A 25,830-nucleotide genomic window follows, 5' to 3' on the forward strand; every position below is an offset into this window, starting at 1 on the left:
CCGAGGCTTTGGAAAACATCTTGCATCACCCCAGTCCCAAAGGTATCACGTCCAGGTGAGCTGAATGACTTCCGGGCTGTTGCTCTGACGTCACATGTGATGAAGACCATGAAGCGGCTGCTGCTTCACCACCTGAGGCCACAGGTCCGCCACGCCCTCAACCCTCTGCAGTTCGCATACCAGGAGAAGGTGGGAGCGGAGGATGCCATCCTCTATATGCTACACCGATCGCTGTCCCACTTGGACAGAGGCAGTGGTGCTGTAAGAATTATGTTTCTGGACTTCTCTAGCGCCTTCAAATCAATCCAACACTCTGCTCCTTAGGGTCAAGCTGACAGAAATAGGAGTAGATTCATACCTGGTAGCATGGATCGTGGACTATCTTAAAGACAGACCTCAGTATGTGCATCTCGGGAACTGCTGGTCTGACATTGTGGTCAGCAACACAGGAGCGCCGCAGGGGACTGTACTTTCTCCAGTCCAGTTCAGCCTATATACATCGGACTTCCAATACAACTCGTAGTCCTGCCATGTGCAAAAGTTCGCTGATGACACTGCTATCGTGGGCTGCATCAGGAGTGGGCAGGACGAGGAGTACAGGAATCTAATCAAGGACTTTGTTAAATGGTGTGACTCAAACCACCTACAACTGAACACCAGCAAAACCAAGGAGTTGGTGGTGGATTTTAGGAGGCCCAGGCCCCTCATGGACCCCGTGATCATCAGAGGTGATTGTGTACAAAGAGTGCAGACCTATGAATACTTGGGAGTGCAGCTGGATGATAAATTGGACTGGACTGCCAATACTGATGCTCTGTGTAAGAAAGGACAGAGCCGGTTATACTTCCTTAGAAGGCTGGCATCCTTCAACATCTGCAATAAGATGCCGCAGATGTTCTACCTTGACAGTTGGGGCGAGCGCCCTCTTCTACGCGGTGGTGTGCTGGGAAGGCAGCATAAAGAAGGAAGACGCCTCATGCCGGGACAAACTGGTGAGGAAGACAGGCTCTATTGTAGGCATGTAACTGGACAGGTTGACATCTGTGGCAGAGCGACAGGCACTAAGCAGGCTCCTGTCAATCATGGAGAATCCACTGCATCCACTAAACAGTATCATCTCCAGACAGAGGAGCAGTTTCAGCAGCAGATTGCTGTCACTTTCCTGCTCTACTGGCAGACTGAGGAGATCGTTCCTCCCCCACACTATGTGACTCTTCAGTTCCACCCGAGGGGGGTAAACGTTAACATTATACAAAGATATTGTCTGTCTGTATACCTGCATTGTTATCACTGTTTAATTTAATATTTTCTTTATCAGTATACTGCTGCTGAAGTATGTGAATTTCCCCTTGGGATTAATAAAGTATCATATCTATCTATCTATCTATCTATCTATCTATCTATCTATCTATCTATCTATCTATCTATCTATCTATCTATCTATCTATCTATACAGTTCCAAGGTTCTTTTTGAAATCTGGAAGTTTTTTTTAATATCTTCCATAAATATGTGTGTGTAGAGCCAGTTTCATAAATACTATATGTATACTCATATATGTGTAAAGACAAGAGGAAAAAACTTTTCACAATGGTTAGAAAGTGTACTAAAAATCCATCCATCCATCCATCCATCCATCCATCCATCCATCCATTTTCCAACCCACTGAATCCGAACACAGGGTCACGGGGGTCTGTCGGAGCCAATCCCAGCCAACACAGGGCACAAGACAGGAACCAATCCCGGGCAGGGTGCCAACCTACCGCAGGTCACACACAAACACACCCACACACCAAGCATACACTAGGGCCAATTTAGAATAGCCAATCCACCTAACCTGCATGTCTTTGGACTGTGGGAGGAAACCGGAGCACCCGGAGGAAACCCACGCAGACACGGGGAGAACATGCAAACTCCATGCAGGGAGGACCCGGGAAGCGAACCCAGGTCCCCAGATCTCTCAACTCCGAGGCAGCAGCGCTACCCACTGTGCCACCATGCCGCCCATACTAAAAATCAAATATTGAAATATCACATTCAAATAAGTATGCAGACCCTTTTCTGTGTCATCCCAGGTTGTGGTCAGTGCAGCCTCTTATCTTTAGTTATCTCTGAACTATGCTCATTATTGCAGTCTAGAGCAAATTGAGTTGGATTGGACATGGTTATATAAGGTGTATATGAGGTCCCACAGTTCATACTACATGTTAGAAAAAGAAAAGGAAAATGCTATAAAGTGCTAGAAATACTCTTTAAAATTCTGTGAAAGGACAAAAACACAAAACCATTTCTAAAGCTTAGTTTGTTCCCAAACATTATGAAATGGAAGAAGTGCAAAACCACCAGGAGTCTTTTGCAGTTGGCCATCCAGTCAAGAAGGGCCTATGTCAGAGGGGTGAGCAAGAACTAAGAGGTTGCCCCTACCCATATGCAGGAGTACAAAACTTATAGAGGTTTACCCATGATGATTCGAAGTTATGCGAATGGGACTTATATAAAGTACTGAGTTAGGGGTATAAAAAGTTCCAATTCGTGTTTATTTGTCATTCCAGTCATATCTAAAATACAACTGGACTAAATTGTATTACTCAAGACCAGAAATGTACTTTTGGACTTTTTATAAATTTGCAAACCACTCTGCAAACATGTTTTCACATTGTCACTATGTCAAATTGAGTGTAGATTGATAGGCAAAAATGGAAAATTTATCCATTTAAAATGTAGAGAAAAGCCAAGCAAAATGACACCTTTTATTGGCTATCTAAAAAGATTACAATATGCAAGCTTTCGAGGCAACTCAGGCCCCTTCTTCAGGCAAGATGTAATCAATATATACTCCATTTAAAATTAAATTTACGACACAATCAAGTATGTAAAAAGTATATATAGCTTTACCTAAAAAATGGCATGGTTTTGGATCATGTGGTAAGTTGAGAGTGAACTTTATCTTTCCTAGTAATTTCCCACAATCCATAAGATAACCTAATACTTCCAGCTGCCTTTCTTTATCTACAGTATATATAAATATGCATTGGACTTTCAATGTATAGTCAGTGTGGCTAAAGTACACCATCTGTTTCAATAGCGGTTCTCCAATTGATCTGCTGAATGAATGAATATGCAGCAAACCACTTGCATTTAAAGAAATTCACAACAAATCTGTGTTAGGGCTGATGGGAAGGGCCTCCTGATACAGCTATAGAAGCCTGCTGTCTCATTCCAACTAATGTTTTTGCTGCTGAGGTGGCAAAAATGCCTCAAAATAGATCTATTAGTTACAACAATTCCTAAGTTTTACAGAATCACCCAATACTTTAGTTCCATTCAAGCCCCACTCCCAGGCCAATCTAACTGTAGCAATTAGGAGGTGGGATTGTACAATTCCAGGAGTCTAGGTTCAACTGATTCTCTGGTCACATTTTGTGGAAAGCTCACACATCACCTTAGCATCTTAGTGATTTTTGCTCGCATTTCTGAAGCATTTATCCTCTTGAGGTCTCAAAGAAATGTGTGTTAGATCATTTGACTACTCAAAATTGGCAAAGGGTGTAAATGAAATGGCCTTATACTTTGTTGGCTTTCTATAAAGTAAGTGGCACACCCAGAAAAACGCATTGAAAAAAATATTTTTTATCATTTCTGAGGTCTGTAGGCCAAGAAAATCAAAAATCAATATTTTTTTTCAAACACTGACCATGCAGTTTGTTAATTACAGAGGTCTACCAAATGGTAGAGGAAGCCGTTAAAGGTCAAAGTAAAAGTAACATTTATTTAATGTTTCCAACAATATCAAAGCAACATATTTTTGTTTTTCTTTTCTTTTGTTTTTTTTTATTTGTTTTATTGTGAAACAAATATATTAAACAAATTTTAACAAAATTAATAACAATATCAACATGAAAAACAGGTCTATTAAGCCATAAAACAGAAACAGAGCAGCCTTTCACACATCAGAGTGTGCTGCTGAACATGGTGCTTCAGCCTGTGTGGGGGGAAGAAAGAGAGTTTGTGTCTTGAGAAATGAAACTGAAAAAACTCAATTGTTTTATGTAATGTAGCTTTAGTGTTTCCATAACTCACCTTTCTGAATAGAATTTCATTTTTTCTGGTGGTATATGAAGAAACAGTTTTGGTTCGTGTTCAAGCACAGGAAGACTCTACATTTATGGCACTTCCACCTAGAGACTCCCTTTGTGCAGTAGCTACATCTCCCTCGATTGTCAGAGTGGATGGGCCAATGTGCAGCGTTGTCAAATCGCACATCTGGCATTGGTTGGGATGATCTTGCATTGGAGCTCTTTGTTTCCTCAGCAGGAGGCGAGGAAGATGGTGGCCTGTCAATTCGGGGCTTGTTGATGAGCTTGAGACTTCCAACTATACTCAAACGAAAATTTTTCAGAGGCATTGACTTCTCATGTAGCAGCTGACATTCCCTCTTGTAAAGAAGCCAGGAATTTGACACGGCAAGGTCAAGTATGTAACCAAACAGTGGAAAATACCACTGCCTTGATTTCACGGGGGTCTCGTATAGGTGCACAAGCTTATCAGATAGGTCAATGCCTCCCATGTGTTCATTGTCGGCTTTGATGAGGAATGGGCATGAAACACTGATCTTTGAACGAGCCTCCTTGCTCCACCGCTTCAAAGTAGATAAAGGCTCAACTCCACAGGCATTGCTCAGTAGGGTGACACACTTGTTGTCCAACCATTTCACCGCGATCATCCCATCACTGGACCTGTAGTCGCATGCTCCACGACCTTTCTTCACCAGCTCTTTAACTGGCATCAGCAGAGCTCCACTAATGCGGTTTGTCCGCACTGTACCAATGCAGCTGATTCCCAGACGTGGTGCTGTTATAGTTTTGCACAGTGATATCACCACTTTGGCCCCCAGAAGTAACATCTGCTCCTCCTCACTCAGGTCAACATTGAAAATGTGGATTTCCCTTGATAAAGTAAGAGATCATGTACAATGCCACAGGAACTGGCCTGACAGAAGACTTTGAAACCCCACTTATCTGGTTTATTGGCAATGTACTAACACAGATTCCCTGCCCGTGTGCCTTTGTATGTCACCATTACTTCATCTACACTCTGCCTGTAAGTGGATGGAATAAGGAGACACTGCTTTCTCAGCATTTCAAACAGAGGGCGGATTTTATAAAACTGATCCTGGCTGCCTTCACATTGCTCATTGTCAGTGAAGTGAACAAGTTTGCATAACAACTTGAACCTTTTGACGGGCATAAGATAGATAGATAGATAGATAGATAGATAGATAGATAGATAGATAGATAGATAGATAGATAGATAGATAGATAGATAGATAGATAGATAGAGGGAAATTCACAATAAATAAGTCAATAGTATTATTTCCCCGGGTGTTACAGTCCACATACTGGGAGAAGGCAGGTAATGTTTTTTCCAGTGTCACATGGTTAAAATCTCCAGCGATTAGCACAAGCACCTCAGGATGCTGTGTTTGTAACTTAGCAACAGCAGAATGGATGATGACACTTGCTATCTCCACATTCGCCCGAGGAGGGATATAAACAATAAAAACAATGACGCATAATATCAGCTACAAGGTTGTACCGTGACAGATGGTGCCAGTAATCGTCTATGGATGGGCATTCGAAAACTCCCATGTAAAACAGAATGGCCAGGAAAGATTCAATTTCATGAGAGGTGGTTTGTATGGGATCTCCAAACTTCTGGTCAGAGTACAAATTAGTGTGGTTAGAAATATGTTAAACCATCCTGTTAGTGAACATCTTCTTGAAGTACTGCAGTGGTGTTTCAATTTCATCTGGGGGATCAAATGTGGAATCTGACACAGGTATTGACTCAATGCCCTGCTTTTTCCATGGTAGCCTTCTAGGATCTAACTTGCATTCCTCTTCTGGCTCTGTCATACTGACTGTTTTTAGACAGTTTTTACCTTTGGTAGCTATTTTCTTTTTTTTTTTTTTTTGGTGGTGGTGGTGGTTCAACATCTTGGTCTTCATCCTCATCCAAGGACGTAAAATCATCAGCATCAGAGTGATGTGCCCGTGTGGGATGGAAATCTGGGTCTGCTATTCTGTCATCTTTACTATCACTGCACCCTTCAGCATCAGACAGAGCAAGGTTTTCAGGTACTAGTGCCAGTTTAGGGCATGACCTTTTGCCATAGAATGTTCTGGTGTCCATCTACATAATATATAAACAACACACACAGAGATGATTTTCATGAAATATCTATCTAAAATATTGCAATAATTATTATATTGCATCATATTATAATGAATTCAGTGATTACATTATAACATTAGAGGAAATGTAATGAAATAGCACTACATGTAAATGAACAGAATGAAAAGAAAACACTGCTATCCGTAGATATTTTTGGTAGCATTTGTAGTACAATAATTACCCACAAATGGGCATCTCTACCATTTGGCACAGTGTTTTTAAAAAAATTCCTGCATCATGAATTTTTTGTAAGGGGGAGGGGGGTGTTATTGTCAACCATTCGCTTAAATAACCCCTCTGAATTTATATTTTATCGAAAATATCTGCTTACTTTCGAAGCCGCTTACGGTGTATGCAACAACTTGGAGGGAGTCTTCAAAATTCTTCATCTACGATTGAGCTCGCTGAAGTGGTGCCTCTGTTTTCGCACCACAGCATCTGGTGTATTTTCTGAGTACTGCATGTTCTCCAAGCACGGAACTGAATGCCCAGCCCAGTATTGTAACGCAACATGCAGTGCATTGAAAGGGGGGTCGTCATTTAAATGGTCTACCATTTGGTCGAGCAGGCACTTAAAGGGATTTATTAATGTCTTCAAGTTGAAGTTGCTGGAGATATCTTCTGTCTTCATTTTCTTCTAGGCTCCCAAGTTGGACTGGAAACTGAAGTATAACTTAAAAAAAGTCTGAACTAGCACAAGCCACTTTAATTCCAGTTGTTCATAAGAAATGTAGTGATTAACTTCATGAGGTAGATGCACAAAATAAAGAATAATCACATCAAATATTTGTAATTAAAATTTGTGCATTGATTCAAATGCTTAAAGTGTAAATACTCTCAATTGTAAGAAAAAGTGGTAATTTTTCATTCTGATAGTAGTGCATAGAGAATTAGATTCCTAAGTAAAGGAGAAAATTAATCTTATATTCTTCATAACAATGTCCTTAACATCGGTGGCATCCCATGTGTTTACCCAGTTTGGCGGACAGCAGGAATTTGTAAAATTGGTGACCCTTTTAAAGGTGCTGCTCTCCAGTCTTATTTATCTCTTTTCATTTATTCACAGATTTGTTCATTAATAAGAACATGAGGTTTCGTTCCTCTGTTCTGCCTGCTTATCCTCTTTACTCCTTGTCTTGCTCTTTCCCCACCTCAAAGAATTCAGTTGCTAGCCTCTAACCTTTATTATGCAACTCCACTTAAATTCAATCATCTCCCCTTAATTTCACTTAGACTCAGAGACCTCACCTCCTCTCTTTACTTCTCCTTCCTAGGTGACCATATTTTATTATGGAAAATGCTGTTATCTAAATTTTAATTATCAATAACCCAGTTAATGTTTATCAACTTTACCCTACTCCCCATAAGTGCTACTTGATGTGGCTTGAACCCAATCCTATTTGTCACTTTTGCACATTACGAGTCCCAGGCACTTTTCTCCACATATTCTAGATTTGCCCTCACTCTGGATTTTTGTATCTTATACCTTGTCTTCTTTCCTTCTGTTGATATTCCACTATTGCATTAAACTCAAATCCCTTCAGATGTGTCCTCCCTGCATCTCACCTCTAACCAACAAAACCTTAACTGTTTAGGCACCCTTGCTTCAGGTTTGAAATCCTGTGACACTGGCACTAATAACTGCGTACATACATTTTACAGTTTATTACATATGGAGTTATATGCAAATATACCTCATATCAAAATGCAAGCTTTTGAGGCAACTCAGGCCCCTTCTTCAGACAAGATGTAATACAGAGACTGGAGTTCCCTATGTTTATATACACACTCTAGGACAAGAAACAACATTGGTAAATCTTGTTGTTTCTTGTCCTAGAGTGTGTATATAAACATAGGGAACTCCAGTCTCTGTTTTACATCTTGCCTGAAGGGGCCGGAGTTGCCTCGAAAGCTTGCATATTGTAATCTTTTTAGTTAGCCAATAAAAGGTCATTTTGCTTGGCTTTTCTCTACATTCATAATGGCTAACACGGTACAACACCCTAGTACTACCTCATATCAACAAAGCATCCATTGACACACCAAAAAAAAAAACAAAAAACCCTGAAGTGATTTCATAAGTTATTCTTTTGAAAACAATATGCTATATGGAGAAATGTGTGGGCAAGTTTCTGAAGCATTAAACAATTTAAGCACGGTGTGTTTCAAGAGAAGTTATTTATTTAACAATTGTCTTTCAAAGGAAGTGAACCGACAGTATAGGTAAACATTACACATATAGTTGTGTTAATTTTACTCTGTTAAGAACTCCGAATTTTCTGCATATATATAGAAATGAGACATCAGTACTTTTTGGAATCGATTATGTGCCTCTCTACTAATAATCCATCGTGAAATAAAACTATATCACGGGGCATTTAACGACAATCGTGTTCTTGTAACGACGGACAGCCCGTCCTTCCCGCAGTGCTATTTTATTTTTTGGGCGTTGAGCGACACCATTTTTTGAAGCGAGAGTAAAATTTCCTGTTAAAAGCAGATTTTCACCGACACATCTCGAGACAGCCTTCTTGATTTGCCTTTATTTCTTCTACAAAATGCAATATTATGAAAACAAAGCACACTTGTCAGGCTGCTTTAGCGCGTGCAGCAGGCTGGTTGAGTCTGCACGGTTCTCACTTGCCTGATGAGACGCCGTTCCCTGCAGACCGTGAAATAATTGGAGATGCAGTTGAGAAAAACATAAAAAGACAAAAACCGCTCCAGTTGCTCCCCCGGCGAAGGTGCCGAAGAAGAAAACGAGCTCAAAGCCTAAAACGACTGGCTTTAGCATGTCTGATTTGATCGTGAAGGCTGCGACAGCTTCCAATGAACGCCACGGACTCTCTGGCCAGTCTCAAGGAGGCTCTCGCTGCTGGCGGCTACGATGTGGAGAACAACAATGCCCGCGTAAAATTAAAGAGCCTTGTGAGCAAAGGCGCTCTGGTTCAGACAAAAGGGACCGGCGCTTCTGGATCCCTCAAAATAAGAAGCAAGTAGAAGCAAAGGAAAAGGCCGCCGCGAAGAAGCCAGTGGCAAAAATGCCCGCTGTCGCCAAGAAAGGAAAGCAGCCTGCAGCGAAGAAGGTCCTAAGAAGGTGAAGCCGGCTGTAAAGCCGACGAAGAGTACGAAGAAGCCCAAAGCAGCGAAACCCAAGACGGATCTATGATTTGGTGTGTGGAGGGACCAAAAAAAATTGCCAAGAAAGAGACTAACGCCTCGGGAGTTTTTAGGTTAGACCGAGGGACAGCAGTAGCTTTTTTTTCTAAAAAAAAAAAAAAAAAAAAATCGTCAAAACGCTAAGAATTCCAACTTTCGAAACTGTGTAGATCAAAACTACCGACTTCAGTGATACAGAGAACCAATATGCACCCTCTGCAAATGGGCTTTGTGCGTAGGCGGCTGTTAGCTTCGAGCTAAAGTACCAGGAATGCAAATATAATCATCTCATCCCCACTCATTAAGTGCGTCTAACTGGATTCAGTAACACATTCCGACGTTGTGGACAATACAAACTCGACACGCAGGCACCAAAAGGATTTTATCCTTTAAAAAGATTGTTTGATGGCTCTTAAAAGAGCCTTTTTTTAATACGGGGAGTTTCGAGTCGGTGTCCTTAGGCGCGTTCCCCACGAATACGACGAGCCAGCTGGATGTCTTTGGGCATGATGGTCACTCGCTTGGCGTGGATAGCACAAAGGTTGGTGTCTTCGAACAAACCAACCAAATAAGCCTCACTAGCCTCCTGCAGAGCCATGACAGCAGAGCTCTGGAAACGAAGATCGGTCTTAAAATCTTGAGCGATTTCTCTTACCAAACGCTGGAAAGGCAATTTGCGGATAAGCAATTCGGTGGATTTCTGGTAGCGACGAATCTCTCGCAGAGCTACTGTACCAGGCCTATAACGATGTGGCTTCTTCACTCCACCGGTGGCGGGAGCGCTCTTGCGGGCCGCTTTGGTAGCAAGCTGCTTTCGGGGAGCTTTGCCACCAGTCGATTTACGAGCCGTTTGTTTTGTTCTTGCCATTTCAGCGATTTAGCAACTATCCAGTAAACACAACTAGTATAAATGAACACAGATTCAGCGTCACGAAGCGTATTATATTGAGGCCTTGTTAGTTTCTGATTGGGCGAATGAAAAAACCGGCCGGTGACGTTTTTAGGCTCGGCCTACCATGCCGCCTTTCCATTGCGCATCTCCAAATTCGGCGCGGAATTTGTTTCCGTGCATTCGCTCGCTAACAGCTACTGCCAGCAGCTGTAGAACAAAGCTAGTCTGTTCAGTAAGACCCACTCTCCCTTAATGTTAGATTTCCTCCACTGCAAACAATAATCTACTGATTTGGGCACGTGTATTTTAGGATTAACACAGGCACTAAATAGAGATCGGGAAAGGGAGCTAATGTATCTACGTATGTATATGGATGTTAAATTAGGTTACTTAAAATTAATGGAGGAATAAAGCTAAGCACGACATTATTGGAAAGAATGTGGGAACGATTTTAGAATCGACAAGCTGTAAATCTGCTGCTTCTATTTTTGACAATACGACTGGTGATTTAGCTTCTATCGTTTTTTCAACTCCTGTGGACGGGAAAAGTGTAGGAAAATGCTTAAATCATATACCTACTCGATCAGTTCCTTCATTTATTTAACGATGTGAACATAGCAGTGGTAAATGTGTGTGTGTCTGAGAGTGGTCTCCAAAAATGAAAGAATATGGAAAAAAATTAGCAACTTACACAAAAATTCCACTAAATGTCAGTATTATTCTCAAATGACTCTGATCACTAACCTGCGGGCAATATAAAATTAGAGCAATAAAATTTACTAATAATTAGTACTGCAAACTTAAAGTAAAGCATTAAATTAACTTAGTAACATGAAATGCTACTCAATTAATATAATAACATGATAATGAAATTATGTTGATATAAATATTGCTGTATGTAAATAACATTGAGGCAAACATCCATCCATCCATTTTCCAACCTGCTGAATCCGAACACAGGGTCACAGGGGTCTGCTGGAGCCAATCCCAGCCAACACAGGGCACAAGGCAGGAACCAATCCTGGGCAGGGTGCCAACCCACCGCAGGACACACACAAACACGCACACACTAGGGCCAATTTAGAATCACCAATCCACCTAACCTGCATGTCTTTGGACTGTGGGAGGAAACCGGAGCGCCCGGAGGAAACCCACGCAGACACGGGGAGAACATGCAAACTCCACGCAGGGAGGACCCGGGAAGCGAACCCAGATCTCCCAACTGCGAGGCAGCAGCGCTACCCACTGCGCTACCGTGCCGCCCGAGGCAAACATTCTTAATACAAAAACTGTAAACAGTAGGCCCTACACTTTAAACAACGTTAATCTTAACTGTATAACAAGCGAGTGATGCAAGATAAATACAAATGAACTTACTACTGGTCATTAAATGCAGCTTTTCTGATTGATTCGGTATAATACAATATTTTAATTATTACAAATTACTATTAGTCCACACGGAAATGACTAGTACGCGTGCATCTATATCAGCCAACATCCCATAATACTATGTGCTCCAGATCATGTTGGAACGTGCACCCTGAACCATAAGACGTTAGAAGATTAAAGTAATCAGTTTTAGGTGAGGCTAAAGGAGATCCTGTTTTACAGATTAACAAATATGATTACATATGTATTAAACTGGATTTGTGAAAAAAAAAAAAATATATATAATATTATAGGCACAGTGGTAGCTCTGCAGGTTTGAAGTAACAACCTTATGATTTGCATCCCTATATGGAGTTTGCATGATCTTTCCCATGTCAGCACTGGTTTCCTCTGTGTGCTCCTTGTTCTGCCCACAGACATGCAGGTTAGGTGTTATTGGTGTTGCTAAATTTGCCCAAGTGTGTGTGAGCGTTTGTGCGTCTTCACCATGTGGTGTGCTGGCACCCTATTCAGGTGTTTCTTCCTTGCATCCAATAATTACGTGGCTAGGCTCCAGCTTCCCTTGCAACTCTGCCATGGAAAAGTAGGTTCTCAAGATGGATGTATGGATAAATGACTGAATAAAAAATGAGTAAAAGTTTTGCTCTTTTCACAGATTTTTTTTTGGCATAAAGTTAATCTTTTTCTAATAGGAATACCAGTCACAGTTATTGGAACACAGTTTGATGTATTTGCTCAAAAGCTAGACTTTCAGCAGCAAGGATGCCAATCAAATCCTTATCTTACATACGCCGTGTGACCCTCAGCCATTTGCTACTCACTTGTTTGGTATCCAAGTATGAGGCAAACACAGCAATGTAAGAAACAAAAATAATTCATTAAATGTTAAAAGAAGGCTTTTTTTTTTCCAAATCAATCTCAGGTCGTTCTGTGGATATGGAAACAAGCACCACATTGCCTTGTGAAGGGTGAGACAGAGGATGTCAGGCAGGAGCATAATGTCAGTTTTTCCATCCATTGGATAAAAAACCATCTGGCGCTGAACTGAGTATGTTGCCTTTTCAAAGAAAGTAGCTTGGAGTCTGCATTAGTAACCCAGCGGAGGAACGACTGTGTAAGGTCAAGAGGAAATGAACTCTAGACCTGGATTTAATGGAATCTAGGAAGTTCATCCCTCCCCCACCCCAAATCTGATTCCATGGCCTGATCTAGAAGTTACCCTGGTAGAGGGTTTCAAAGTTTAACATGTCTAAGGACACAAAGGGGAATTCAAGCAGTGTCACACTTTCAGGAGGAAGACAAATCCTGACTGAAAAAGACAAGCAGGGAGAGAGGAGAGAGAATGATAGATTGATGGTACAGATACTGTATATATTTTATGTCTGTGTGAAACAGTAACAAACGGGCCTTGTTCATTTATCTGCCATATCAATTGTCACGTGATTTTTTGCTGCATTTCTGCAGGCATTTGACACAAATAGGATAAATGGGGTTTCTGATGCTGTGCACATTTTGCAGATTTGTTTCTCTTACGTGATTCGCAAGTAAATACCGTGGAAATGTGGGACTTGTTCCTGGTCTAATGGTCTATGCTAGGGGTCGCCAACTCCGGTCCTGGAGGACTACTGTGGCTGCAGGTTTTCATTCTAACCCTTTTTTAAAAGGTGCCCTGTTTGTGCTGCTAATTAACTTCTTTTGAATTCATTTTAATTGACTTGTTTTTTTAAGATTGTTTCCCCTGAGTTTCTTCATCGTTCCTCTGAATTTGTTCATTTCTTTCCTTAAATGGCACCCAAAACAGAAAGGAAATGTGAAGTGAGTGAACCAACAGAAGACCAACTAACTCAGGGCCTCAAACTCCAACCAGCTGCTTAATGAAGTGCCGATTCTTGTCATTAATTAAACCAGTTCTTTAATTCTGTGGCTTCTTGCTTCTCTTATATGCAATAGCAGACATTTCCGCAATTGCTGAGTTTCTCTTTTCTAAGAGCTCAGTTGAAATGTTTTGTGAACCTGAGTAGATCAACATTCCTGAGACCTTCATCTTTCTTTATTTTCAGATATTGTATAATGGACACAGTTGTTTTGGCTCATTTTGTATCTTGTTATTGTTTGGCTGACAATTAAGGAAAAAGAAACAATTAAGAGTTCTGAGTCTTTAAGATCAAGTCAGATAAAATTAGTTCAAAAGAAGTTTATTGGCAGCAAAAACAGGTCACTCATTAAGAAAAGGGTTAGAATGAAAACCTGTAACCACGGTGGTCCTCCAAGACTGGAGTTGGCGATCCCGGGTCTATGCCATTTTTGTATGCAGAAGGTATTAAAAACAGCAAGAAGCACCGCAACAGACACATTGTATGACTAACAGATTTCAGTATTATATTCTGTTGTAAAAATGGCACAGAGTGCTCAGCATTTCTGAACAGATAATAGACAAATAAGCGGATGACACATATCTTGTAATTATGAAAGAATGTTGTCATAGCATAGGAAAGTGAGGAAAAAAAACAAACCATGCTCGATATCAATGTTTTCATGAAAAAGCATTATAAACAAAAATTGATCGTATCGCAAGTGCCAGCTTAAGGAGATGGATAGGTGAATTAACTATAAACAATTTGCATATGGAAATTAGTACATTTACTGCTCTTGTTACGGAAGCTTTTTTTGCCTTAGGGTTTAGGCCAAAATAATGCATTGTTTGCCTAAAATGTTTAATGAACAGTAACTCGCATTTTACAGCAAAGAAAAGAAATGCGGTTCGAAAAGCAATCCATTTACATAGCGCCAACAAGGACTTCCACTGATTTTAAGCTTATGCGTGTCGCATTCACCGCTGTCTCTATCTGCCTCGCTTTCGGAAGCTGAATAATGAAAATGGTGAACTCAAGGCTCAACTTCCTAAAGTCCGCGCAGACATTTCCTGTGCTCTAGCAGGTCGTCTTTGGAGTGCGAGGCAATGACTCGGTCTTCCACGAGAGAGGATTCTAGTGCCAGCTTAATAGTCGTGTAAGAAAAGTCGTACATATAGATGTATTGACGTGAGGGGTGGGGGTTGATTTGTTTTCAGTCCTATTTTTGTATGGAATGTTGTATGACTTCAATAAAATAAAAAAAAAAAAAATGATGTCTCGACGGCGCAAAATGTCATCATAAAATGCTGAAAGAGAACATCCAAGGTTTCGAAAAGCCAGCAATCCACCGCCTTGCGCGTCGAAGTGGCGTGAAGCGTATTTCTGGTTTAATCTCGGAAGAGACACGTCATCCGTGATGCTGTCAATTACACCGAGTACTCAAAAGGGGAAGACCGTGACTGCCGAGGTATACGCTTTGAAGACGCCGTATGCCTTTAAAGGTTAAATGACATCCCAGACGGTGCACCAGACACGTATAATTAAAAAAAAAAATAAAGCCTTATTTAGAGCCTCCTACAATTTGAGCTTGGCTAGCAACTTGCCTGTTGAGCCAAAAGACACTTAACCGGTTGTTTCCTCAAATGTTGCAAGTTGTCTTGCGTGGAGAACGTTTGCCTAATAACTAGAATTAACAAAGTCCGGTAATGTAAATTTATTCAGAAAGGCACGATGGATATATATATATATAAAAAAAAAAAAAAAAAAAAAAAAGTACCGGTTGAACTAAGCTCTTTTTCAGAGGAGATAGGTGGCTCTTAAAAGAGCCTTTTTTTTTTTTTTTTTTAAAGATCTATTTGGAGCTGGTGTACTTGGTGACTGCTTTGGTCCCCTCAGACACAGCGTGCTTAGCAAGCTCACCTGGTAGCAACAGTCTCACAGCAGTCTGGATCTCTCTTGAAGAAATAGTCGAGCGCTTGTTATAATGCGCTAGCCGAGAAGCCTCACCGGCGATGCGCTCAAAGATATCGTTCACAAACGAGTTCATGATTCCCATCGCCTTCGAGGAAATACCAGTATCGGGATGTACTTGCTTCATCACCTTGTACACGTAGATAGAATAGCTTTCCTTCCTGGACTTTCTGCGTTTCTTTCCACCCTTTGGCTGGGTTTTAGAAACGGCTTTCTTAGAGCCCTTCTTAGGAGCTGGTGCAGCTTTTGGTTCAGGCATTGCTACAGATTTCAGCGACGAAATTCGAATGGAGCGTTTCCGCGGTTTTCTGCTTTATGACCTGTCATGCAAATCAGATGCGCTGCAGTGTTAGACTCAGGCACCAATGACGAGCGAGTAGCTGCCCCACCCCTTCCCTAAACTAAAACTGCTGTTGCGTTAAAAAAGGCGGAAAAAATCTCGCTCAATATTTTCATTTGCCCTTCCGTTTTCAAAAGTATGCCGGAAAGTAGCTTTTCTTTTCTTTTCTTTTTTTTTATTTTTACACATTTTCGTTTGTCCCACCAGCGTTAGAGTGATTAATGTATTTAGCAGATATAATACATGATATCAGTTAGGATATCAGCCCATTCAAAGAGATCAAAGAAATACTTTGCACATAATGATAAGAAGTTAAAATCGCTAGGGTCAAGGAGACAAAGGGGCGATAGATTGGTCCTTCTTGTTAGAAGAGGATTCCAGTCATTCAGTCACACTAAACTTATCCTATTTTGCCAATTCTTATTGTGCTTTTAAAAAGAGGCGATAGTTAGTAGTATGTAATCCGATTTATTTCGGTTTCTACCATGACAGTTCACGAAAATAATTCTGAATTTACAAGGGACTAAATGCAGGATATTGCAGGTTTGTTTTGCTGATCGGTGTAAATATCAATCATTTTAATCTGCCTTACAAAACTGCAGGGTCTACAGAAGTGCCCAGTTTGTGAATTCTGACCACAGACTTGTTGTTGCTACTCTGAAGATCCATTTTAGGTCCAGTAGGCTACCACTGTTGAAGCAGGCTGACACTGCAGAGGGGCCCTCAGCCCCAATGAAGGCACTCGGAGACTTCAGAACAGACAGCACAGTTAAGCTTTATTGTATGGCGCGCATACAGACTCACTTAAGATGGAACAATTAGCCCCCAGCAATAGACACCTTTTACTTTTACAGTAGTAAGATTTTTAGAAGATAATGCACTCACTTTTGAGCTCTATGTGCAGTACTGTGTGACATATTCTAAAAGCTACAGCTTTATTTTTTTTAACCTCTGTAGGATTTTTAATTGTACATAGAGACATTATTGGTTAAGTAGAGGGTTGTGAACTAATCTCATTTTCTCTTGTGATTTTCTTCTCCATTAATGCTCGAACTGAGTGTTCCATTTATTATGAAGTTCTGATATGCCGAAGGTGGAAAGTAATTCAGTTTTAAAAAATTCAGATTCGTGAAATGGTGTTCACATCATGGAATGGATGAATTGACAGTGAAACTTTTTTTTTTTAAGTAGATTTATAGTTTTCCCTGACAGGACCTCTTAGTGCAAGGTGGAGGTAATAGTTATTTATTTTGAGGGCAAAAGCGAGAAAAGAGCTGGAGCGAATCAATGTATGTTCGTCTACTTCTGATACATATGTTAAAACTCAAAGGAGAAAAAAAGAAATAAAGTACAGTTGTCTCATTTTGAATGTCCACAAGAGGGCAGTAGAAGATTATTTAATAAGCAAAAACTCAAACATGGATCTGTCTTGTAGAAGCTGCACGTTATACCATTACAAAAGAAAAGAAAACGCAGGTTAACCCACAACAGACGAAAAGACGATAGATATTAAGTCGACGATCATTTATGTCTATAGCAAATTTTCATACAAACGATGCAGCTGAAAGTGTGTTGCAAGGTGTCAATAAAAGTAATTACATGTACTGTATGCCAAAAAATTAAAACTAGATAAGAAATATGACACATAAATGGTATACACAAATGTACACTTAAATAAGAGAGATAAAAATTGAGTCCTTATATACAGTATAGCTTTTTCTTTTTTTAGTTAATTTATTTTGTTTAGCCTATAAATGATGGACCCATGATAAGGACAGTTGGCCAGTTAACTACATTGGCGAAAAGGTAGAATCTGCAGGGGTTTCAGGCCAAAACACCACTCTGCCCCCATTGGTCATTTTACCTAACATAAATGTAAGTTTGTCCTTTAATGATTTTTTTTTTTTTTAACGCTTTGTGTTAGAGGATTCGATGCAGCGGGTCTCATGGCAGGTTGATTTATTCACTTTCATTTAAACATCATAGATGGCTGCACAGGTCTTTGTTCTGAAAGTGATGGTGCAGAACACCACCACAGAAGAACTGGAAAAGAAAATAGAGATAAGTAAATGTAACCCATGGTAAATGTTTAAAAAAAGAGATAAAGTTACAGGGATGTCTTGAGGTAACGGTGATTTCTTAGTTTTTAGTGCTCTTTTTGCAATAAAAAATGGTTAGAATAAAAAGGTACAAGAAAGAAGTAACTCGTTTACAAGAGTGGAAACAGGGGAGGAGTTGCTGAAGACGCTGAAAGAAAGGTGGAAGGATATAAGAACGGTATCAGATTTATTTATTTTTTTGGACCGGCTGCAAAGGGAATTAGAAGAAGTATTGCTAGAGAGCATAGCGAGGAGGGGTATTAGATCTCGTTTTTCTAGTGAAGATACTTTTTTGCCTTTTTATTTTTTGCATACTTAGGTAAACAAAGAGACATTGTAAACTGAATTTTGCCACACCACACACAAGAGACATCTCGGGGCTACAATGGTAGGGTGTGAACTATTTTAATTACAAAAGCGGGCCCACTACAAGAAGGAAAAAGTAAATAAACCTGGGACTGTATGTTATAAGTGTGATAATTGTTCAAATAATTTCAAAAGGACCATTGAAATTTCTGTATTGTTTCATATTAAGGTTTAAGAATGTTTTCGTTTTTGTCTCATAAAGCTCTGTAAATAGTTTTAAATTGCGTTCTGTTTGATTAATGTTTTGTATTTTATTGAATGTTTAATGTTTTTCCTCAGGACTCTTAAATTAGTTACCCGTACAACAACCTAATTTCAGATATATTATTTAATATTGTAAGGGAACTCCGGGATGCCCCTTTCAAAGACATTATTGAAAGGCTGCTAGATTAAGAAAGACTGCAGATTAACTAAAGAGTATGATCATTTTTTGCATACCAGAACTGAATTGTAGTTACAAGATGGACAAATTAAGATTTTTTTTTTTAATGATCCAAAATATTAGCCTGGCAAATCTCTGTTGGTAAAATATCCCAGATATTTGGTCCAAAACAGCAGGAGGCTGTTTCACCACTTGTTTTATGCTCAGCTCTTGGAATAATACGCAGACTGCTATTAGAAGATCTAGGGTTAGGACTTGGAATGTTGGGGGATTGGGCAGTACAAAATGTTTATTTAGTTAAAGCTTTATATTCAATTAGTATTTAAAAATCAGCTTTAAAAGAATTCTCTACTTCTGCCTTGACAGAGGAGCAGTTTCAGCGACAGACTGCTGTCACTGTCCTGCTCCACTGACAGACTGAGAAGATCATTCCTCCCCCAAACTATGCGACTCTTCAATTCCACCAGAGGGGGTAAACGTTGAACATTATTCAAGTTATTGTCTGTTTTTTTTTACCTGCATTTTTTATTACTCTTTAATTTAATATTTTTTGCTGCTGGAATATGTGAATTTCCCCCTGGGATTAATAATCTATCTATCTATTGACTTTTAATGCTAAGGGGTTAAGTTTATTTCTAATAACCTCATTACTGCAATTTTTTATTAATGAGTAGGATTTTTTTTTTTTTAAAGCTTCAGGAAATTACTACTCATCCATTCAGAAATAAGACAAATTGGTTCTGAGAGTCCAAAGTGTCAGGGACGCCAGGTGCAAGGTGAAGCTTTGTGTCATCTGCATAGCCGTGTTAGTTCACATTGTTTTTTGAGATAATCTGGCCTAATGGGGGCATATATTGTAGACTGAAAATAGCAGAGAACATAAAATGGTCACATAACACAAGGACCTATTCTAAAACGGTTCCAGACAGGCTGCAGAGTGATTAAGGCGATTTATTAGAATACTGTGCTCATGTCTTGTTGAACAAGAACAGAAGTGGCCTCTGTATTAACCTATAAATTATTAACTACTTTAAGCAGAAGAGTTTCTGTACTTTGATTTGTTCTAAAACCTGACAAACTTTTCAAGAATAGTCATTTACTTGCTGAAAAATTCGCTTATTTGAGAAGTGGATCTAAAGTTTTCAAGTGCACCAAAGTCCGCATTCTATAACATTTAAATATCGATCGCCCCATGACGCCGCTACTTTTACCGCCCTGATGTGGCTACTTTATTGTTGTTGCCGCCACGGTTGCTGAATCCTTCTCAGATTCCAACAACACCAAAAAAAACATCGAAAAAGGTAGCACACTGCAAGCATAAAGAAAACGGTAACCCACGCGATAAACGAATGATAGGAATCTTAAATAAAATGATAATGTAACACATCAATGGAAAAATGCCCACGTGAGTAAATAAGTGGCTCTGAAAAGAGCCGTTGAGGTTTAGAAAAGTATTATCCCAGCAATTTATTTGCTCTTAACAGGTTTCTCGGTCTTTTTGGGCAGAAGTACGGCCTGAATGTTCGGCAACACGCCACCTTGAGCGATGGTCACACCACCCAATAACTTATTGAGCTCCTCGTCATTACGTACTGCCAACTGCAGATGACGAGGAATGATTCTGGTCTTCTTGTTGTCGCGAGCAGCGTTACCGGCCAACTCGAGAATTTCAGCGGTCAGATACTCAAGCACAGCAGCCAAATAGACGGGAGCTCCAGCACCCACACGTTCGGCATAGTTGCCTTTCCTTAGAAGCCTGTGAACACGACCAACGGGGAACTGCAAACCGGCCCGTGAAGAGCGAGTCTTAGCCTTGGCGCGGGTCTTGCCACCAGTCTTTCCTCTACCAGACATTCTGGAACAAACACAACAGCTTTCTGTAATAGACTGCTCCTGTAATTCAAACTTGCGCTTTTATAAAGGCTTCCTTTGGCGCCGACTCTCTGAACTAACAGACTGCTGATTTGCATGTGTTATTACGTCACTCACGGCGTAGGCCCCCAACCGCTCAGTGTATGAAGTACGCAGTGCAGCTAAGAATTGAAGGTATTTCGGGAGAGAGTAAGAGAAAGAGAGGGAGTGAACATTTTAATGAAACACAACAATTTCTTAGTGCCGACTAGTTTGAACACTCTTTTGGTAAACATACTTTGTCTTTAAAAGTCACTGTTGTTCAAGGCACTATACAGTGTAAAACATTGATCGTTTTAAAATGAAGCCCCGGTATAAACCGATCGGCAAAACAAACCTGCATTATTATTAGTCCATCGAGCACTATTTTCGTGATCTATCATGGCTGAACTCGATATTAACCGGATTGCATAGGCTACTGTAAACTGTGGTCTCTTTTTAAAGGTAAAATAAGAATTGGCAAAGTAATGTACAGAAGGGTTCAGTTTCTTACATTCTTTAAAATAAAAATGTTCTAAATGGCTGGAATCTTTTTCTTATATGGAGGGCAGAGCAATCGCCCTTTATCTCCCCGATCCCTGCGAATATATCTCTTGCCATTATATAGAGATTCTCTATTAATTTGGTCTCTTTAAAAGAGCTGATAGCCTAACTAATATAATCTGTTGTATCCGCCATATGCAGTCATCGTTCTACAGCCAGTGGGAATAACGAAATGTATTTAAAAAAATAAAAATGAAAAACTACCTCCACATATACTTTTGAAAACAGAAGACCCAATGAAAAAATTGCGCGCGATTTTTGTCGCCCTCATCAACGCAACAGTAGCGTCAGCTTGGGGGTGGGGACAGCTACTCTCTTGTCATTGGTGCCTACGTCTATCGCTACAGGGCAGCAGATTTGCATGACTAGCTATAAAACGAAAAGCCGAGGTAATTGCGCCATTCAGATTTTCGTTGATAAAATTCACAGTAATGCCTGAGCCGAAAGCCGCCCCTGTGCCCAAAAAGGGTTCTAAGAAGGCCGTTTCTAAGAGTCAGGCGAAGGGTGGTAAGAAACGCAGAAAGTCCAGGAAGGAAAGCTATTCCATCTACGTGTATAAGGTGCTGAAGCAAGTGCACCCTGATACTGGTATTTCTTCTAAGGCTATGGGCATCATGAACTCGTTTGTGAACGACATCTTTGAGCGCATTGCTGGCGAGGCTTCTCGTTTAGCGCACTACAACAAGCGCTCGACAATTTCTTCAAGGGAGATCCAAACTGCCGTAAGACTGCTACTACCAGGCGAACTTGCTAAGCATGCCGTGTCCGAGGGCACCAAGGCAGTCACCAAGTACACTAGCTCCAAATAAATGGTGGAAGTCGTACTAGAAAACAAAGGCTCTTTTTAGAGCCACATACTTCACCTACAAAGAGCTCCATTTACCTAATAAGCCATCGTTGAGGTGGCCACATTTTTAATTACTTGTATATAGCTAGGGGTGGTGCAGTGGTAGCGCTGCTGCTTGCGTAGAGTTTGTATGTTCTCCCCATGTCTGCGTGGGTTTCCTCCCACAGTCCAAAGACATACAGGTTAGGTGGATTGGCGATTCTAAATTGGCCCTAGTGTGTGCTTGGTGTGTGGGTGTGTCCTGCAGTGGGTTGGCACCCTGCCCGGGATTTGTTCCTGCCTTGTGCCCTGTGTTGGCTGGGATTGGCTCCAGCAGACCCCCGTGACACTGTGTTCGGATTCAGCGGGTTGGAAAATGGATGGATGTATATAGCTACTGAATCACATTACAGTACTTAGCTGACCCTTTCGTCTAAGGTGACTTTAATAACCAGTTAAATTTCTTTTGGGCTTTCAGTCGAATAGACCCGCTCGTGGCCACAGTGTTCATGTCAGGCTTTGAACCTACTTGGGGTTTCAAGTTCAAAGTCTTGAGTGGTACGCCGGAATACTATTCCTCCTCTGTACGGGTGCGCCTTTGAGTGCAGCACTCTGGCGTCCTATGCACAAATCCTGTTCTATGCTCCCCTCACGTTTGAATGGGCAGAGCTGATGGAGACGATCGGTTACACCGAGAAATGTGAACGCTAACAATTTAATAAAAAAAAATGCTATATTAAAAAAACTTTTGATTTATAATAGACCAATATTGGATATTTTGGATTATAGGGCTCTTTAATTTATTTTTTTTAGACCTATATACAGTAAAGCATTCTAGAACAAGGGTAGGCAATGTCCGTCCTGGAGAGCGGCAGTAGCTGCAGGTTTTTGTTCCAACTCGGTTTCTTAATGAGAAAACAATTATTGCTGATGAAACACTTACTACTTAAGTGACATTTTGATGCTTTCAATCTTAAACAGCTGCATTCACTGTTTTAATGGCTCCTCCTTAGCAATAAAATGTAAATGACAAAGCAACCAGCAGTTCACCATCTAGTTTGTTTTCATTTACATCTGTGTGTTCATCATACACTGTTTGATTTAATAAAACATGTCATAGAAAATGTAACACTGAAAAATATCTGTTTTAGGTTTCAAATCATTTGGATGATATCCTTGGAGAGCAAAAAAAATCTATAAGAACCTTACATTACAAACTAACAAGCCATACAATTAAAATAAGGTGTGAGACTGGCAAGGATTGGTTTCTAATTAAGCAGTTGGGTTGGAATGAAAACCTGTAGCCTGCACTCCAGCTCTCCAGGACCAACATTGCCCACCCCTGGTCTAGATTGTTCATTTATATTCCAAACTTTAGAAAAGTTTGGTTTTGGTAAAATATTTATAAAGATAAGACACTTTGAGGCATATTAATAGTTCAGTATCTTTTTCACATGGCACTTAAAAAAAAAAAAAAAAAAAAAAAAAAAAATCTTGATGAAATGAGGTCCTTGTTCTCCATTCCTTTAAATTACAGTTGCAGATATTCTTGCTATTTTAGTTAAGAATATTCCAGAAATGCAATAACTAATTATAGTTCTATAATGAGGGAATTAATAGTAGATAGTGATATGTGTTACATTTATTGTAGATGTGGTAGATTGTACAGCATAAGCCAAAAGTAGAACAGAGAAAATGAAGATCATTTTAAAAGCTGTTGAAAAATATCTAGAAATGAAATAAAGGATTTAACTGTAGACATTACTAATAATGTTCTACAGCAGTGGTTCCCAAACTCGATCCTGGGTACCCACTGTGGCTGCAGGTTTTTGTTCCTACCAGATTCACAATCAGTGATATTAATCAGTAACAACTGATCTCATTTAATTAGCTGGTCTTTTTTACTTGTCTCTTATTCTGCATTCAGAAAAACACAACAGAATAGCTTTTACATTTATAAGACATTTAGAAATATTTCTATTTTTTCTAAAGTTATAAATGCTTATCTATCATTTGTTGTTTTCCGATTATTTTCCCCTTTTCCTGTGTAGTTTGCTCATTTAACCCTAATAGTGACAATTAACAACCAGCACAGTAGACACTCGGGATGATGAAAACAGCAACAACTTCAGTGTCAAACTCACTAATTTGTAAATAATCAATTAAATAACCAGAACTCCTATAAAAGCCCCTCTTCGAACCTCCACCTTATTGTGGTGGAGGGGCTGTTGTCCGGGGCTTTATGCCCCTGGTAGGGCCACCCAAGGCAAACTGGTCCTAGGTGAGGGAGGAGACAAAGTGCGGTTCAACACAACCTCCTGTGATGAATAAAAAATTTGGACGCCATTTTCCCTCGCCCGGATGCGGGTCACCGGGGCCCCCCTCTGGAGCCAGGCCTGGAGGTGGGGCTCAATGGCGAGCACCTGGTGGCCGGGCTTGCACCCATATGACTCGGCCGGGCACAGCCCGAAGAGGCAACGTGGGTCCCCCTTCCCATGGGCTCACCACCTATGGGAGGGGCCAAGGAGGTCGGGTGCAGTGTGAGTTGGGTGGTGGCCGAAGGCGGGGACCTTGGTGGTCCGATCCTCGGCTACAGAAGCTGGCTCTTGGGACGTCCGCAGTGATGCGGGCTCTGCATCAGTCTGTCGTGGTGAAAAAGGAGCTGAGCCATAAGGCAAAGCTCTCATTTTACCAGTCGATCTATGTTCCTGCCCTCACCTATGGTCATGAGCTATGGGTAGTGACCGAAAGAACGAGATCGCGAATACAAGCGGCTGAAATGAGTTTCCTCCGCAGGTTGTCTGGGCTCTCCCTTAAAGATATGATGAGAAGCTCAGTCATCCGGGATGGGCTCAGAGTAGAGCCGCTGCTCCTCCGCATCGAGAGCAGTCAGATGAGGTGGCTCGGGCATCTGATCAGGATGCCTCCTGGACGCCTCCCTGGTGTTTCGGGCACGTCTAACTGAGGGGAGACCTAGGACATGCTGGAGGGACTATGTCTCCCGGCAGGCCTGGGAACGCCTCAGGATTCTTCCGGAAGAGCTAGAAGAAGTGGCCTGGAAGAGGGAAGTCTGGGTATCTCTGCTCAAGCTGCTGCCCCCGCGACCCGACATCGGATAAGCAGAAGAGGATGGATGGATGGATGGATGGACCTATAAAAGCTGAACGAAAATTAGGTTGAAAATACTGTTAACGATTAAAAAAAATACATATTCCCATTATAACTGCTTATTACATTTTAATAAAAATCTACCAAAATTAGTTTGTAATTTCTACATTGACTCCAAAACACAGAAACTGGGAAATAATGACTCACTTAATTAGTTTAAGAGTCCAATGAAAAATGGAAGTTGGTTGGAACAAAAACCTGCAGCCACAGGAGGTCCCCAGGATCGAGTTTGGGAACCACTGTTCTACAGGGAATGGGCAACAGCACTTAAATGGCTTTAATAATGTCAATTTTAATAGTGCAATGGAATGCAAGAAGCTTGTTGACAAATAGACTCCAATTTAAGAAATTTATCAATGTCATATCAAAAAAAAACAGATATGTGTACAAGAAAAATGGTTGAAATCTCATCTACGTTTCACAATACAAGGATATATTGATATAAGATGTGATAGGAAAAAAGTCACTTGTATTAGAAATGAGATAGCACATAAAATGTTGGAAGTTGGGGTGGATAATAAGTCAGTTATAGCTGAAATATGAGCAAGAAATAGTACAATTCAGATAATAAATTTTTATAAGCCTTATGGAAAATTAATGCAGGAAAAGTAGAAGTATATGGTGTGAGGATTTTAATGGTCATAGTACAATGTGAGGATGTAGTATAGCACAGATAAAGATGGGGCAGTGATAGAAAAA

The 25,830-nt window shown here is 40.5% G+C and overlaps 4 protein-coding genes across 4 annotated transcripts; 1 reads left to right on the forward strand and 3 right to left on the reverse strand.

Moving 5' to 3' along the window:
• Positions 1 to 9,814: 9,814 nt before the first annotated feature.
• On the reverse strand, positions 9,815 to 10,332 carry LOC114667927 (histone H3). Its single transcript, XM_028823457.2, has one exon. The coding sequence runs from the start codon at positions 10,257 to 10,259 to the stop codon at positions 9,849 to 9,851; it is 411 nt and encodes a 136-aa protein (XP_028679290.1). The 5' UTR covers positions 10,260 to 10,332; the 3' UTR covers positions 9,815 to 9,848.
• Positions 10,333 to 15,369: 5,037 nt separating this feature from the next.
• LOC114668001 (histone H2B 5-like) lies at positions 15,370 to 15,779 on the reverse strand. Its single transcript, XM_028823580.2, has one exon. The coding sequence runs from the start codon at positions 15,753 to 15,755 to the stop codon at positions 15,378 to 15,380; it is 378 nt and encodes a 125-aa protein (XP_028679413.1). The 5' UTR covers positions 15,756 to 15,779; the 3' UTR covers positions 15,370 to 15,377.
• Positions 15,780 to 20,100: 4,321 nt separating this feature from the next.
• On the reverse strand, positions 20,101 to 20,683 carry LOC114667979 (histone H2A-like). Its single transcript, XM_028823543.2, has one exon. It carries the CDS (start codon positions 20,535 to 20,537, stop codon positions 20,151 to 20,153), a length of 387 nt encoding a protein of 128 aa, XP_028679376.1. The 5' UTR covers positions 20,538 to 20,683; the 3' UTR covers positions 20,101 to 20,150.
• Positions 20,684 to 21,453: 770 nt separating this feature from the next.
• Positions 21,454 to 22,048, forward strand: LOC114667891 (histone H2B 5-like). Its single transcript, XM_028823413.2, has one exon. The coding sequence runs from the start codon at positions 21,569 to 21,571 to the stop codon at positions 21,944 to 21,946; it is 378 nt and encodes a 125-aa protein (XP_028679246.2). The 5' UTR covers positions 21,454 to 21,568; the 3' UTR covers positions 21,947 to 22,048.
• The last annotated feature ends 3,782 nt before the right edge of the window (positions 22,049 to 25,830 follow it).

The sequence above is a fragment of the Erpetoichthys calabaricus genome, chromosome 1 (assembly GCF_900747795.2).
Source record: "Erpetoichthys calabaricus chromosome 1, fErpCal1.3, whole genome shotgun sequence".
Classification (NCBI taxonomy): domain Eukaryota; kingdom Metazoa; phylum Chordata; class Cladistia; order Polypteriformes; family Polypteridae; genus Erpetoichthys; species Erpetoichthys calabaricus.

What these genes read in the sequence shown, in the direction of transcription:
- LOC114667927 (XM_028823457.2), bottom strand. Translation starts at nt 10,259, where the DNA reads ATGGCAAGAACAAAACAAACGGCTCGTAAATCGACTGGTGGCAAAGCT.
- LOC114668001 (XM_028823580.2), bottom strand. Translation starts at nt 15,755, where the DNA reads ATGCCTGAACCAAAAGCTGCACCAGCTCCTAAGAAGGGCTCTAAGAAA.
- LOC114667979 (XM_028823543.2), bottom strand. Translation starts at nt 20,537, where the DNA reads ATGTCTGGTAGAGGAAAGACTGGTGGCAAGACCCGCGCCAAGGCTAAG.
- LOC114667891 (XM_028823413.2), top strand. Translation starts at nt 21,569, where the DNA reads ATGCCTGAGCCGAAAGCCGCCCCTGTGCCCAAAAAGGGTTCTAAGAAG.